At 42.5% G+C, this 17,212-nt stretch overlaps 1 protein-coding gene across 1 annotated transcript in view; it reads left to right on the forward strand.

Annotated features, from left to right (window-relative positions):
* Positions 1 to 15,828, forward strand: part of NVL (nuclear VCP like) — a 60,895-nt gene extending 45,067 nt beyond the window's left edge. The window contains exons 20-24 of the mRNA XM_038760844.1: positions 2,084 to 2,190; positions 5,963 to 6,039; positions 8,700 to 8,788; positions 11,235 to 11,305; positions 14,872 to 15,828. Coding sequence (XP_038616772.1) covers positions 2,084 to 2,190; positions 5,963 to 6,039; positions 8,700 to 8,788; positions 11,235 to 11,305; positions 14,872 to 14,916 — 389 coding nt within the window. The 3' untranslated portion in view covers positions 14,917 to 15,828. The remainder of the gene's footprint in view (positions 1 to 2,083; positions 2,191 to 5,962; positions 6,040 to 8,699; positions 8,789 to 11,234; positions 11,306 to 14,871) is intronic.
* Positions 15,829 to 17,212: the final 1,384 nt, after the last annotated feature.

Below are 17,212 nucleotides of genomic sequence, written 5' to 3' on the forward strand. Positions count from 1 at the left end.
TCTTGGAATCAGAAACATCTTAAAGAAGTTGGAGTCTAACAGATTGTAGAACTACCCGCCTGACATCACTGTTTCTTTGAATTCTCCCCCCACCCTTCCCTGTACCCCACTTGCCTTTCCTATGAAGGGACAGAGAAAAGGACTTGGGCCTGATGCTTAGGCCATGTTACACCTGGATTTTTGTCTCTGGAGGAAGGAGTTGACAGGCAGAAGAGTAGAGATATGTTTTTTATGCCAGCCATTTGGGGTTTTTTTGGTGTGTGTTTGTTTTTGGGTTTTGGGGTTTTTTGCAACAAAGTTCTCAAACTTCCTTCACTTGAAGGCAGAATACTTTACCTTTGGCCCAAAGCAAACCAAATCTGGGACCCACTGGACTTCAGAGCTAAATACCCGTGAGGGATTAAGCAGAGGAAAGATCAATTAAATGCTTCAGTCATTCATATAATCTAGTGCAGATATTTTTACTCCTAAAGCACTTTAAGCATTTGATGTTCACTCCAACCTCAGCCTCACAGCACTTATGTAGCTATCTGTATTTGTATATATTAATGTATGTCTTCCCCTCTAGACCATATACAGGTTGTGGGTAGAGAACTTGTCTACCAACTCTGTTGCATTGTACTCTTCCAAGTGCTTAGAACAGTGCCCTGCCCAGAATAAGTGCTCAATAAATACCCTTGAGGGGGGGGGGGGGGGCAGCAGAATGCTCAGGTTATGATTAACTTTACCAAATAATAATAATTGTGTTTGCTAATCAGTCAATGGTATTTGAGTTGGTAGATGCATTCCCTGCCCACAAAGAGTTTACAGTTTAGAGCCAAGCACTATGTGCCAAGCACTGTATTAAGTTCTGGGATAGATACAAGAAATCAGATCGGACACGGTCCCTCTAAAGGAGGGAGAACAGGGATTTCATTCCCATCTTACAGATGAAGGAACTGAGGCACAGAGAAGTTAAAGGATATGCCCAAAGTCACCCAGCAGGTAAGTGGCAGAGCTAGGATTAGAAACTAGGCCCTGTGGTCTTGTGATTTTTCCACTAGGCCATGCTACTTCCCAGGGGACCTTTGTCCCTAGCAGTTCAGCGCGCCAAGCGTGAGGAGTAGGTTCGGGGAGACACCTCAGTCAGAAAGGTCAGAATAAACCTCCATAAACAAAGCAATTGATATTTACCAGGAGCTTCTACGGGAACTGGAATTCAAGGATAAAACTCAATGAGAATTATGCCAGGTTCAAGCCCTGACCTTGGTTCAGTGGAGAGAGCACTGGTCTGGGAACCAGAAAACCTGGACTTTGCCTGTTAGCCACAGGCAGAGCCCAGACCAAAGTCTTTACTTGTGCTTCACAGTGTGCAGCAGCCATGCCCATTTACTCATTCATTGCCCTCCATGCCCCCACAGGAATGTGACGAGTGCCATTTTTGACCCCCAAAATTTCAAGACTGAGGCTCATCCCTGGTTACTGACAGGAAACTCCAGTGTCATTTTGTCAAGTGCACAGGAGGAGTTTGAACTGCCTTTTCCCCAAGGGGCAAATTGGGAGCTCTCAGGGATGTATAATCAATCAATCGTATTTATTGAGCGCTTATTGTGTGCAGAGTACTGTACTAAGCGCTTGGGAAGTACAAGTTGGCAACATATAGACAGTCCCTCCCCAACAGTGGGCTCACAAGGAGTGGTGAGAAGAGCTACCCTCAGACTTCCAGCCCATGCTTCTCCTCCTCCTCCCTTTTACGTCCTCCCTACCTACTTATGCCACTACTACTTCTGGGCTTCAAATGCCCAACCATGTTGAGAAGAGTGTTTGCACAGTAAGTTCAGGTGTGCACATAGGAAGACAGGAAGGGACAAATCTTAGCCTGGGGGACCCCTTATGTTTCCACCTAGCCAGGCCCCCTAGGGCCTTAAAGTGACCCCAATCACTGTGAATTATGGGGATCCCCCAAGGGAGCTAAAAAAAAAAAAAAAACAACCTCTTTGAACAGAAATGCAAGTGTTTTGCTTCCAGTGTCTATCCTACAGACTGTATGAATGGTACCAAGCTCCTAACCACTGGATTCTGACTTTCTGTCCTTTCTACTTAGATATTATTGATCCAGCTATCCTTCGTCCTGGCCGCCTGGATAAAACACTTTTTGTGGGCTTACCGCCTCCTGCAGATCGTTTTGCCATCCTAAGAACCATCACAAAAGTGAGAAATGGGCAGGATTTGGGGTTGTTTGGAGGATGAAACTTTTCATTTCAAGGAAGTCAATTTCTCTATCAAATTTCAAACAGCAGCATTGGTTGAACTTGAGGGGAGGGAGTGGGAACTAGTGTTGTCCAATTGAGAGGTATGATTATCTGAAGTGTTGGTTTATTTTCTTATCTGCTAAATACCAGGGCAAATCAACTGTCTGGTTTCTGCCCATAATAAGTAGAGTAACATCCCCTGTCAAACACAGCCAGATGTTTGATGATTTGCCATGCTGTTGGTGGGATTACTAGAAGCATGTACTCCTTAGCAAGACCATGAACTAAAATTCTGGCATGTATTGTAGCTTGCCTTAGGTTAGGAAACGTTTTATTTATTCATCATTTCACTCTCCCTCTTAAGGGGAGAAAGCAGAGGATTTTGAGTAGCTCCCTGAAACTAAACCCTAATGTGAGAAGCAGCTTTACCTAGTGGATAGAGCACAGGCTTGAGAGTCAGAAGGACCTGGGGTCTAATCCAGGCTCCACCACGTGTTTGCTGTGTGATCTTGAGCAAGTCACTTCCCTTCTCTGTGCCTGTTACCTCAACTGTAAAATGGGGATTAAGACCATGAGCCCCATGTGGGACAGGGGCTGTGTCCAACCCAACTTGCTTGTATCCACCTTAGTGCTTAGTACAGTGCCTGGCACATAGTGAGAGCTTAACAAATAGCATTATTATTATATCACTCCTGGAATTTGATGTGACCTGTCCCAACTCTAGTGACTTTAAAGGTTGGAACTGTATTGCTCTTGTACTAGTACTAGAACCCAATTCCAAATCATTCTTTCCAGTCTTCACTTGAAAGGGTGGATGGACTACTGCAATGGATTTAACTTTCACACCTATATGACTGGCAGCCCTTGATAGGGGGCCTTCCCAGACTGAGCCCCTTCCTTCCTCTCCCCCTCGTCCCCCTCTCCATCCCCCCATCTTACCTCCTTCCCTTCCCCACAGCACCTGTAATATGTATATATGTTTGTACATATTTATTACTCTATTTTACCTGTACATATCTATTCTATTTTATTTTGTTAGTATGTTTGGCTTTGTTCTCTGTCTCCCCCTTTTAGACTGTGAGCCCACTGTTGGGTAGGGACTATCTCTATATGTTGCCAACTTGTACTTCCCAAGCGCTTAGTACAGTGCTCTGCACACAGCGCTCAATAAATATGATTGATTGATAGTCCAGTGAAAGCCCAAGAGCAGAGAGGGATTTACTTCAAATCATGGCTAAAGTTTGCAAATCAAGATCTCAACAGGACACCTGAGTTAGACATAAAGTTACATGGTGTTTGGGACCTTAATAGCTCAGGGCTCATGATATTTTAGAACCGACTCACTGCCCAAACAAGTTTCTTTTGTACTGTGGTGGTTACGTCAATGAGTGACTTGCTACCACTTAGCAAAATCTGTAGCTCTCAGAGCAGTGGGAAAAGACGGTGTAAAGGTAAAAACGCTGAAACAACACGGAAAGAATTGACAATTACAGTGCAATATTTGATCATTTTTCTTTAGCGTGTCTTGCTTTTCGGATTGAAATAGTGTATTATACACATACTCATATATATATGAGAATATGTGTTTGTAAATGTTGCCTTCTGGTTTGCCATCTCTGGGCTCCTATTGGCTCTCGGACGGCTGAGATATGGAAGCCCTCGGCCTTTTCTCCTAAGGGTGCGAGCCAAAATGACTGGAGTAGGGACAGGGAGGTCATCGCCAATCTTTTTCCTCTTGGCCCCTGATGGTGTGTGCCACACTAGTTCAGGCTCCCCATCAGCTGAATGCATCAGCTACTATAATGGTGATAATTAAAGCTTATATTTTTGCTAGTAATTTTAAAAGTTACCTCATTCAAAGGAAGCTGAAAAGCCAATCTATTAAGACCATTGGATTTATTATCATTATAATAATAATGATGTTGGCATTTATGAAGCGCTTACTATGTGCAAAGCACTGTTCTAAGCACTGGGGAGGTTACAAAGGTAATCAGGTTGTCCCACAAGGGGCTCACAGTCTTAATCCCCTTTTTACAGATGAGGTAACTGAGGCCCAGAGAAGTGAAGTGACTTGCCCAAAGTCACACAGCTGACAATTGGCGGAGCTGGGATTTGAACCCATGACCTCTGACTCCAAAGCCCGGGCTCTTGCCACTGAGCCACGCTGCTTCTCTATCATTGTCAGCAGTGTATAGTATTGGCAAAGCACCATATTAGTTCATGATGGAATTTTCCAAAAGATTAATTCCCTGGCCCTGAAGTTCATAATCTAATGTCTAGAAAAGGATTATTTATTCATAAACAACCTTCCAGAATAATCTGCTATATGAAAACATGACCTTTTTTAAAAAAAAATTTTCATGAGTAGCCTAGATTTTGTGGCATGAAATTATCAATTATTTTGGTATTTAGCACTACCTCTTGTGATTTGAATAACATTTTCCAAGCAATTAATCAGTATTCATTGAGTGCATACTGTGAACAGAGCTCTGTGCTAAGCACTTGGGAAAATATAGTAGAAGTAAAAGTGATCCTTGCCCTTGAAGAGTTCATAATCCATGATAATATAATGGCATGGCCTTTTCATTGTCATCAGTCAACTAATCACTTTGATTTCAATTCAAAGAGATCACAAGGTTATATATACTTATTTTGAGAGGCATTCAAGGTACCTTTTAATTTTTGGCTTTCTTAGGCTTGGCTTTCTGGGAAACAACATGTCAAAGGCTACCTGATAGCTGAAAACATTTGCTTTTAGAATGTCTTTAAAATTTTACTTCCTACCCAGTGACTTTTCATTTTGGAAACCGTTGAGTGTAATTGATTTTTTAATTTAATGCTAGATTAGCAGCTCCATTTCATTATTGGAAATGCTGGGCTCTAAATGTAATGTTCTTATGTACACATCTGCAGTGACCAGAATTGTTTTCTCTAGTTACCTTTCCTATACTTCTTTATTCCCTGGCCTCCTCTTTCCCCAGACTATTTTGTATTGTGCAAGTCCCCAGCCAGATGAGGCATAAATGGGTGCCAGAATCAGCGTGGCGAGATCGGAGTCGCTTAAAGTGTTAGATGCAAGCTTGTTTTCTCCATCTAGAATATTTAGAAACCAAGCAAGCACAGAACCCTTTGGTCTTCAGTAGAGAGCAGGTCGTACCTGTTCCCTCTTATCTGTATTTTGCACTGTTGTTTATCATTTTATTATTATTAATGGCATTTATTAAGCGCTTACTATGTGCAAAGCACTGTTCTAAGCGCTTGGGAGGTTACAGGGCAATCAGGTTGTCCCACGGGGGCTCACAGTCGTCATCCCCATTGTACAGATGAGGGAACTGAGGCACAGAGAAGTCAAGTGGCTTGCCCAAAGTCACACAGCTGACAATTAGCAGAGCCAGGATTCAAACCCATGACTTCTGATTCCAAAGCCCGTGCTCTTTCCACTGAGCCACGCTGCTTCTCGTTGGGTGGGTCGTTTCCCACCCAACTTCACATTCCTGGGAAATGTGCACAGCTGAATCAAATGTATGCCTGCCTACTTGCCTGTCCCATCCCCACATCCAGATGATTCCAGCCCCAGGTGTGGTTCGGCTGAGAATGGCCAAAATTTGCTACCAATTTCTTCAACCTGGTCTTTCATAGAGATACGCAAGACCTTTTTGCTCCACTTTATCCATATCAGCATTATTCCTGTGATGTCCATTAAGCAGTGTCCAATTCTCTCCTCTATGCAGAATGGTACCAGACCCCCACTGGATATCGGTGTGAGCCTTGAAGAGATTGCTTATGATCCACGCTGTGATTGCTATACGTGAGTGTTTGCGTGTCTTTTAGGACTTAGAAGAGTCCTCCTTGAAGCAATTGTAAGATGTTTTGCACTGCTAGCCCTGATGCTCGAATGTCTTTCTCACTGCTTTGGTCATTTACCCTGCCTTGGAGTCTTGTTGGTCCTTTCTCCCAAGGTATGGGGACAGACGTGAATAGTTGCCAAAGTTTACAGGTGCAGCAGAGCCAACTTTCGTACTCTGTTTCAACGGTGCAAAGTGTCAAACTGGTGATATTTTCTATGTTCCTTTTCAAAGCCCTTCTTTTTTTAATGCTTCACACTAGAGTCCTGAGATCAAGAAATATGAAAACAGCTATTTGGCCATTACTTCTCAGTGTAAGCACCATCTGTAATGGGAGATTGTACTGGATGTAACAGGCTTGCCAAAGTGTTCTCCAAGTCACTCTCTTGAGTGAGGAGAATGTATCATACAATACAAGTTGGTCAGTAGTAGCCTGGTAAAAGAATGATTTCACTTCTGGGTTCTGAATAACCATTTAATTTTGTGATCCAAATCCCAGTGACCATATTTAGGTCACTTATATTTAAAAATAGCTGAACTTCTGGTGACATTCTGTCTACCATCAGAAATATGCTTCCCTGGATTTGTTACGTACACATATCGGAAAATAGGACTCAATGACCCTTTGTTAGTCATTGTATTTATTGGGGCCCATACTGTGTGCAGATGCTTGCAAGAGTTCAGCACTACAGTATAACAGATACACTGCCTGCCCACAATGAGCTTAGAGTCTAGAGGACGAGCTAGTTAAGTGAGCCAGTGTCTTTGAATTCACATCAAAAATACCACATGATATTGGGGGGATATAAAGCCTCTTTTTATAAGTTTTGATTTAGCGTTCTCTAAAATGGAATGCAGTAATTTAAAAAAGTTCAAATACTTATTTTACCCCCATTTTGGCTTTAAGACCATTCGTTTCCCTAATTTACTTCTGCTCATGAATCAGAAAATGAGAGTTGACTTTAGCAAGCCTTTAGATCCATATCTGAACACCAGGCTGGAAAAGGTCCTTCAACTAGTTATTGCCATTGCCAAGTTTCTTTTTTAAAAAAAATCCTGCATCAAAGGCATCCTATACTGTTGATACCCCAGAGACAAAACAAAGTAATGCACTTTCCAGTGCCAAATGAGGTAGCATCTTCAACTCTGAAAGTCTCGAAAATGCTGACCTATTTAAAAATCAAGCATGTGGTAAAGGAAAGAGCTGAGGGTCAGTAGTTAAGCCCATTAGGGGTTTCCATGGTTGTTTTTAGCAATCAAGTCTCCAGCAATGTTTAGGCTAGTTCAGGGCTCTTAATAATAGATGTGCAGTACATATGATTTTGATGACTGACCCTCCTTCATTATAGGAGAAAAACTAGATTTATTGGGTTACATTTATGGTTTCTAACAGTTAACATTGCTGAAAGCTAAAGACCCTCCTGCAGTTCAAGTTCTTCATTTACACAGTAAGTCCAAGTCATGTGGTGCAAGTGACCCAGTAACTGAGAAGTCTTTCAATGAGAAGCAGGGTTGGTTTCCGTGGGCAATCACCCTGGGTCAGGATCTTTGGACAGTGCCAAACACAGTGTGGGCTGGTGACGTGGGAGTCAGAATTCAAGTTGAGTGGCCTACAATTGAGTGTTGCTGCCGATAGGAGTTTCAGAGGCAACACTCTGAGTGTGTCCTGAAGTGCCCATTCACAAAATGTGGGAATCAACCCTCGATTTTGTTGGTTGGCACTTGGAACAGGAATGCATTTCGGGGTAGTCATAGCATAAGCTTGCAAAGAATGCTCTATCCCAGAGAATTCAGTTGGGAATCATTGAGCTTGGTGGGTGTTTTAGTTTAATGCAGTGAACTAAGTTTTGTGCCTATTTCGGATTCACTTGTTAGTAGTGTGATGGAGAAAAGTAATGCCCTCTTTCTATTACAGCAAGTCTGTTATTTCAGACCTACTGCAATAAAGTGAATGTTACCCCTGAGGGCCCGCAGGCTTTTAAAAAAAAAATGCTATCCCAGTTTTCATCTTTGGAAAATGTATTTGGGTTCATATTGAACACTAAGTAATGTCTGAGGTCTATTTTAGTGTGTTCCTTGTGGATTTAAATGTTGCATAACAAAGCTTATGACTAATGCAGGCAGCGTATGCTCTTAAAGGGGATCTGAAGTCAAGTGATCCATTATGTTGGTGTACATTTCTCCCTACCATTTCTGCCGCAGTTCCTTCCTCCAGCCGGTTAGGTCAGTCACTGCAACACTCAGCCATTCCTCCTGCCCTTTTGAGTCAAGTTTCTTTAGTGCCGGATTCTCACTTGGTGAAGGATGTGTTTTGGCTTTCATTTACTTGTCACCATTTTCTTAACTTCACTCAGTTCTCTTAAAATGCAGGAGCGGCCTTCTGCGAAACCTCATGTTAAGGAAACCACAGGCTGTTGTGGAAATTGTGTCTGACACCATAGCATGCTAAATCCAAGCAGGCTTGTGTTGTCAAAGGAGCATTCCCCAACTGCCTCACAGTGTTCTAGCCCGGTGTGGAGTGAAGACACATGATCTGGAAGAAGTGGGAGCAGGGGGAGGGATGTGATCAAAAAAGATGTATGAAAACTCATGCTGACCAGCTCCTGGCTATTTTCTTTTCCAGAGGGGCCGATCTCTCCGCTCTAATTCGGGAAGCTTCTGTCTGTGCCCTGAAGCAGGAAATGGCAAGCCAGAAGAGCGGGAATGTTAAAGGTAAAGGAAGAGCCACTTAAAGTATCTGAAATCAGCCTCTCTACCCATCGTTCCATGGGATCCTGTGACCCCGGCCACACAAATTGTCATTGTCAGGCGGGGATCCCAAGAACCCAGCCATCACATTTAATATTTTGCGTAGTTTGAAAGAAAGGGCCCCTCATTATACTTCCCACAAAATACCATTCAGGTGAAATGAATATTTCATGGAGTATGGAAACATGAACTTACATTTTGTGGTATATTCCTCCGTGACCTCTTGCCAGGGTTGCATGGCATTGTGAAACTCCACGTCACAGGATTTTAACCAGTCCTTCACAACATTAGCATCCTCAAAATAAACTCCTGAATGCCTCAACCTGAGCTAGGATTAGGCGAAGTCAGTCACCCATCCGTGGCTGTCATTCACACACGTAGGTGCCAATGATGGGGAAATTCAACTATGGATGATATCCTATAGCTTTCCTACAATGCCTTGGTTGTGTGTTATAAAATGAGACAAGACTTGTTCCAGCTTGGGAATATAGAGAATACATGAATGGGCCCTATTATTTAAAACCTCTTGCAAACAGATTAGTTTTCATGTTCTTTCAGTGGAGGTGGGTGTCATGCTACATAGTTATTAGTGCATTAATCTGCACATTTAGTCTGAAAGTTGGACTCTTGATCATATGCTTCAGATTTACTAGAGTGTAAAGGCACTCCGTTGGGGCAGGGATCAGGAATTGGTCTTCTGTAAATTCTCCAACTACCTATTGTGGTGCTGGGCACACGGTTGGGGGGCTCCTGGCTCAGTCTGTCAGCCGACTGAATTCAGGTTTATTGACTCAATAGCAACAAAGACTGGTGGTAATCTGGTTAAAGCATTTTAGGCCCAGGCATTCATCTTATCTTGTAAAAGTATAGTCAACTAAGACTCCAGTGTTTATCCTATTTATTTTTACTGCTATAGTGTAATCTAGATTATGAGCTCACACTCTCTGTAGCTTCATTGAGCCTAATACAGTGCCAGGCACAGTAGCATCTTAGTAAATATGTGTTGGTTGTGAATGAAGAAACTTCCTTTTAAACTCTCAAACTAAGTCCTTGTGTGGGTTACATCATCTGGGAAGGCAGTTAGGATCATTCCTCTTTTTAAAAATTTCTCAAGGAAGTGATGTCATTAGACTGGATTATAGATGGGCACAACCTGTCAGAGGGTTTTTTGTTTGTGAAAGTGGTTTCAAAACAGAAGAATTATAAAAGTAAAGCACTGTACTAAGCACTTGGGAGAGTACAATATAACAATAAACAGACACGTTCCCTGCCCACAAGGTACTCTCAAGTAAAACAGGTCCATACTGTATGTCACTGGGAAGAGATTATTTTAGATCTCTTTTGTAGCTTTTAATGAGAGCTTGTTAAAAAATCACTTATTCCCTGCCCACAAGATACTGTCAAGTAAAGCAGGTCCATACTTTGTGTCACTGGGAAGAGATTATTCTAGATCTCTTTTGTATCTTTTAACCAGAGCTTGTTAAAAACCCACTTATGGTAAATAGATAAATACTCCTGACAGGAGAGATTACTGAGATTTTTACAACCAAAGCACCAGTGAGGAGAAGCAGAAAATAAAATGAGGAGAGTCAGGTCAGCCTTGCCCCAAAATGTTCCTAAGAGGTAGAAATTAGAAAGCCTGTTTAACATCTTTATATCTTTTGAGTAATCAGTTTGTGGCTTACTTATCCAGTCAGAGCCATTCTCAGTTGGGACCTTAGCATATTAACAGGCTGTTCTGCCTTCCCACCATACCACCACTCTCTCTCACACAGTACCAAGACATAGGCAAAGCACATGTCATTTTAAGGAATGTCAGGGCTTCCCAGATTAACTTTCAGTTCACTCAACCCATTAAAGTCTAGTCATTCATTAGCAGCAACTTTAAAAAACAATTAATGTAAAACAGATTTGTAAGGATTCAAATAGTCATTTTTGAAGTAATGTGATTTTTGTGTGAAATTTGAATTTGAGTTTGAATGAATCATGAATGAGAACTTCACTTTGTGAAATCATCGTCAATGACATTTACTGAGTGCCCGTCATTGGACCTGATGCTTGGGGAACCATGAAGTAAAAAGCAGAAGGCACAGCTGTTTGCCATCAGAGAGTTTACTAACATGAAAGATCAGCAGACACATTTCTAAGTACATTCTCATTGTAGGCACAAGGAATACATTGCTTAGTGGTGCCTTCTCGCAGAACTTCATTATGAACAGGGAATGTATGTGCTAATTCTGTTGTATCGTACTCTTCCAAGCAGTGTTCTGCACATAGTAAATGCTCAATAAATATGATTGATCGATTAATTGATTAATATTTATGATGAAACTTGTTTTTTAATTATGACCAGTATGTCAGCATACTGAATTGTTATGGGTCTGTTTTTGTTTTGTTTTTTTTCCCCTAGGAGAAATCAAGATTGGCCAAAAGCATTTTCAGGAAGCTTTTAAGAAAGTAAAATCTTCAGTATCAAAAAAGGTGAGGAGGGCTTTTCCGTGGATTGTGTGTGAGACAAGAGTTGTAATTAGTGGAAATGTCATGCTGAATTGGGAAGTAGAACTTCACTGTTGCGTAATGCTGCTTCTCATAGAAGTTCCCAAACTGTGTTTTGAAAGCACCATGAAATGAGGACATTGCTAATGGCTTGCCTTTGCAATCAGGAGATAATGCCCATAGCAGAATCAACTCCGGAAGTTAGGAAATGGAGTTAGCAGAATTGCAGATAGAATAGGAATTTGACTAAATCTGGAATCAGGGCTCAACTCTTACGAGAATTGACTTTCAACCATCTTGCACCAAGACCCCCCTAATCCCATTTTGGGGGGCGGTCTTGGGGTAGGACCATTGAAAAAGCCAATTCATCAGAGTGATTTGAACCAAGACACATTCAGACCACTGAAAATTTGAGTAGCCAAATGTAATGGGATTTGCTTCTTTGGTAAGTCTCCAGTTTTTCAGGTTTTCCTCACTTTTTCCAGAGTAGCCCCAATCTGGCTGGCTAGGCATTCAGATAAGATTCAGATTCAGAGAGGCTCCACCTCTTGTCACATTTTCCATAACACTCAAGATTTATCCTCTGTCCCCACCGAAGGACTAGTCAGTTCAGCTGTCTCATCAGATCATAATCTGAATTCACCTGAACTGAACTTGTTATCTAATCTCTAGTGACTTATACTTTGATTCAAATGAAGTAGAAATAATAGCTTCACCTTTAGTTGGAAAATGGATTAGGAAATATCACTGATTCACCTTGGGTTTTTTTTCCCCTCAAGTCGGTTATCAGGCTTTATATGTATGTTCCTGTTCTTGATGCAGTTTACAACAGATAGAAAATCTTGTGGTGAAATGCAATTGGTGCATTGTGTAAAGTACAAAAGTAGCAAGATGTATCAATTAGATATAATTATGATAATCTAGTCCCAGGTAATTAGCATTCCCTTTCATTTTGAAATTATTGATTGAAAAATCTGTTCCAAAGCCAAAATTGCAAGCTTGAAGCAAGTGACAGAGGGAGGGATATCAGAAATCTCATGATCACAGTGTTCTTTGATAGCATCTTAAGAAATGTTCTCCCATTTATTGGAACTGTAAATAAACAGCTAGTACCTGCCATTTTTTTTTAAACATGTTGCTTGCAGTCATTGAAATGGGACCAAAAGCCCACTACTAAGGGTCCTGGTATTTTTGAAAAGATTATTTAAGAGATTTAAAATAGTTTAAATTCTTGACCAAAATAACGAAGGCAGTACAGACACTGAAGCAGGAAATCTTTTTATTGTTGGAAAAGTTAAGAACTAGTTGAGCCACCTATTTTAGGGCAGCTGGCCTTCATTGTTAAACTCTCTCTTGATTTGGCGAAAGAGTGAGTCAGCCACAATATTTTCACTTGCTCGTGGCACCTGTACCAGCATCAGAACAGTGGCATCAATTGTTTTGTATTGCCCACAGCCTGAGTTTGGGAGTTCCGGACAAGTGGACTGGGCACGTGGACTCAGTTTCTCTCGGAGCTAATTCTTAATTCTTCCTACAATCCAGCCTCATTCCAGGGGAAGGAGCACACTTTTGAGAATAGTGGGTGATAACAGTTTATCTTCTGGAAACCCATTTTGTTAGGCTGACTGCTCGGGATCTCTTACCTAAGTTTTACCAGAAAAGAATGGTCCCTCTTCCCCATTTCCTCCTTTTCTGAATTCAGAAATCTTTATTCTCACAGCTTTAAAGTTCATTTCTTCTACTACGTTTTGTTGGTGTAGTTTTCTAGAGCAACCTAATCACTCTGGGGGAAGAAATGAAGTTGATGTGATTGAGCTTTGAAAGGCCCCAAATAATTCAAAAACACACCCTCTCCCAGGTCTCTGAACATGTTTCACATCTCTCGTCATTGATACATGCCCTGATCCAAGTTCCCTCCATGTCACAAAGGGCAACCACTGGTCCTATCCATGAAAGCATCTGTTGATGACTTTTCAGTCTAGCATGCTCACTGGATCCTGGAACTTGGAACCTCTTGCCCTCCCACTACACCCTTCCTCCATCTTGTGCCTGCTTGATTTACTGAGAGCAGATCTCTTCTTCCTCCCCACCAACCACTTTTATAATGTTCAAACTCAAGAGACTCCCCCAAGAGATTTCCAAGTCTATGTCTGTTGAAAATACCATTTTGAATTTGGTAGCCCCTGGAAATCCTGAGCTTAAAAAAAGAGGGTGGGTGAGGTTTTGTTTTTGGTTTTTATAAGAGAAAACAAGGGGCTATGATTAATTGAGAGAGGAAAAATAACCAGAATTTTAACTATAAACACAAAGAGTTTTTTTAAATGGGTGAGAGCAGGTGAAGGTCAGTTAATGTGTCCAAAGAATGCCCTTTAAGAGCTGAAAGGAGAGAAGGAGGGAGGGAGAGAGAGGAGGGTAAATGGAAACTTGGAGAGCACTTGGGGCTGATAGGAAATTTGGAATCTGCTATTTGCCTGCTCTTGCTCTGTAGGTAATAATAATAATAATAATAATGGCATTTGTTAAGCGGTTACTATGTGCAAAGCACTGTTCTAAGCGCTGGGGGGTACAATGTGATCAAGTTGTCCCACGTGGGGCTCACAGTCTTAATCCCCATTTTTACAGATGAGGGAGCTGAGGCTCAGAGAAGTGAAGTGACTTGCCCAAGGTCACACAGCAGACTTGTGGCAGAGCCGGGATTCGAACCCACGACGTCTGACTCCAAAGCCCGGGCTCTTTCCACTGAGCCACGCTGCTAGGTGCCCAGGCTGCAGATATTTGGGGATTTCGCCTTGGGCCAACGATCCCCAACTTAGAAAACTTTTAAAATTCACTCTGGAGCAACTCTTAAAGTCAGTTTTGCCACAGTCTGTGAGAAGCTACCATTGTGAAAAGTGATATCTACTGCGTTGAGCGACATCAGTGTGTAACAGGCAGGGGGCTATAATTTGGAGGGGTTCGTAGTTTTGGTGGGAGAACAGATATTGAATTCCCATTTCACAAATGAGGAAACTGATGCCCAGAAGAGTTAAGTGACTTGCCGAAGGTCACGGAGCAGGCAAGTGACAAAGTTAAGATTAGAACACAGGTCATCTGGCACCCAGGCCTGTTATTTTTCCACCACCACACCCCACCTTCGAAGCTTTATTAAAATCACATCTCCTCCAAGAGGTCTTCTCCAACTAAGCCCTCATTTCCTCTACTTCCTCTCCCTTCTGCCAGTCGCCCTTGCACTTAAATCTATACCCTACAAGTATTTGATATTCACCCCACCCTCAGTCCCCACAGCTCGTACATACAAAGCCATAATTTCTTTAAATATCTGCCTCCTCTTGTGGATCGTAAGTTCCTTTTGGGCAGAGAATGCATCTACCAACTCTGTACTCTCCCAGGCGTTTAGTACAGTTCTCGGCACTCAGTAAATGTTCAACAAATACCATTGATTGATTGATTTCCACTAGGCCACACTGCTTCAAGGAAATTCTCTTTCCCCAGCACTTGCAACCTCACTTAGAATAACTCACTGGTTTTCTGTTTTCCCCCGACACTGCTAGGATCAAGTGATGTATGAAGCCCTGCGGCAGTCCCTGAGCCGGTGATATCCAAGACCAGGTGATCTCCAAAGGAAAGCTGTGACATTGTTCCATCAGGCAGGACAGGCGAGGAGACCCCCGGCACCATCTGGGCTGGGGACACCCCTTCCCTCTTCCCTCTTCCTAGCCCCAGGCCCCCAGGGGAGTATCTTGACACCCAACGATGAGAGCCAACTGCAGCCGAAGCTTCCTCTGGGAGCCAAGCAGAACCTCCTGCACAAGCAGGCCACCGTTTCACTTTTGCGCAAAGTAAAAACTGAACTGAAAGCAACCCCTTCTGAGGTTTTTAGATTTTGTTTTCGTTTCAGGCCTCTAGCAGTACCCAAAGGAGTGAGAGAGTCCGTTCGAAGTGAGTAGGCTGCATACCTCAGGAAGGCCGGGCCATGGCTTCTAAAATGGTCAGGTGTAAGCAGACCGGTAGGTCACGTAGGGGTGGTGGGTTGCTGTGGGGTGGATACAAACTTAGCAACCCTTCAGAGGAGCCAGCGGGCATTCCTGAATTGGGCATCTCACCTGCAAGATGGTTGCACTTTTCTGGGAGCGAAAGAGCAGGACGGCAGAGGGGTGATGGCCTGTTGGGGCCTCCCTGAAGCTCTCTGCTCAGTGGCCCAACCCCTGAGATCTGCCAACATACTGGGTGGGTGTAATATATACCTGATCAGCCGGACTTGGCTAGGAAACAGCTTGAAAAAGGTTTTGTGTGTTCTGGGCATGATGAGAACATGTCAACTCTGCCCAGAATATGGAGAAAGAGGGAGGGAGCTTGAAGAAGAGTCGAGGAGTGGGTGCTCTTTGGGTAACATGGTCCTGGCTGAGACGAAGTTTCTTCTCCTGACTGTGCCCAGGCAGAACCCGAAGAGAACTAAAGCTCCTCTCTCCCTCTAGAAAGCACACAATAAAGAGTCACATTAAACAGTGGGTTGGTTTTGTGTGTTAATAAGATCAATATTGTTAACTTTACAGTTGCAGTTGATAATAGCCATCAACTCATTTGACTCCCCACCCAGGAAAAGGGGGAAATCAGCAATTAACAGGTGGAACAAATATTCCAGCTGTTATGAGGCAGGAGCACTGCTCCGGAATGCTCTTCTTCATGCTGCCTGCCACTATCTTAAAAAAGCAATGAAAGAAACAGATCCAAAGGAAAAGTTGAGATAACAATCCCCCAGGTGACCGGAGACAACCGTAGGGCGAAGTTTAATTTGATAATCTTGGCAGCAGGTTGGTCTGGTGGAATCTTCCCTGTTAAACCCGGTGAGATAGGTTTTTGTTGCTACTGTTGCTACTGCCCAAAAGAAAAAAGATAAGAGATAAAGTTTACCCAAGACGAAAGGTAATTTTATCTTTCCTCTCAAGGCAAAATTAAAGTCTTTTAGTGATCTTGCCATGAGGTAAGGCCACTCCAGTCCATGTAAAGAAATAGGTCAGCACTTGTCAGAAAACAGACTACTGACTTTGGAGGAAGATTTGGCTTGGAGGGAATGATGATATCACCACTCCCTATACCCAACAAACTGGAATCATTTGGATTTCTAAACGTTTTTAAGTGAGGCAACTAGCTTCCTGAGTAATTGAAACCTCTTCTTGGGCTGTGGCTATCAGAAACACTTTCTGTGATCTTTCCAGCCAAAGGGGCCCAAGACCTGATTTTTCTTTTCCCCCAGATGACCGTATCTCTTATTAGCCCTTTAGGAAGGACTTTTAGCTAAGAAAGCTCCCAAAGACCGATCTGTCCTATGCTGCAATGTTTTATTTGGAACCTGGAGCTTTATTACTCTTTTGACATGTGAACTTGCCTTTCTGCTGTAGCAAATCCTAAGAGACATTTAACAAACCAGAAGAGAAAATCTGGGGGGGAATGGATTTTTCTCTTGACACCAAGAAAATGCTGTTAATCAATCAATGGTATTTATTAGTTTGTACTATTATTGAGCACTTACTGTGTGCAGAGTACTGTACTAAGCGCTTGGGAGAGTACAATACAACAACAAACTGGCATATTCCCTGCCCACACGAGCTCAGTCTGTGAGGGGGGTGGGGGGAAGACAGACAGTAATATAAATAAGTTACAGATATATACATATACTATCTGCAGAGCACTGTACCGTGAGGTTGGGAGAGTACAATAGAATAGTGAATAGAATGAAATGGGCCAAGGCATTTTTAATGCAAATATTCCCTTTAGAAAAGTTTCTTTTCCAAAGATTATCAAATGCCCAGCAAGCTCAGGCAGTAAGACATGAGACTTGATCTCAGGATGATGGGTTTGAGCCCCAGGTTGAACATGGTTGTTTCAAGTACT

This window comes from Tachyglossus aculeatus, chromosome 19 (genome assembly GCF_015852505.1).
Source record: "Tachyglossus aculeatus isolate mTacAcu1 chromosome 19, mTacAcu1.pri, whole genome shotgun sequence".
Classification (NCBI taxonomy): Eukaryota; Metazoa; Chordata; class Mammalia; order Monotremata; family Tachyglossidae; genus Tachyglossus; species Tachyglossus aculeatus.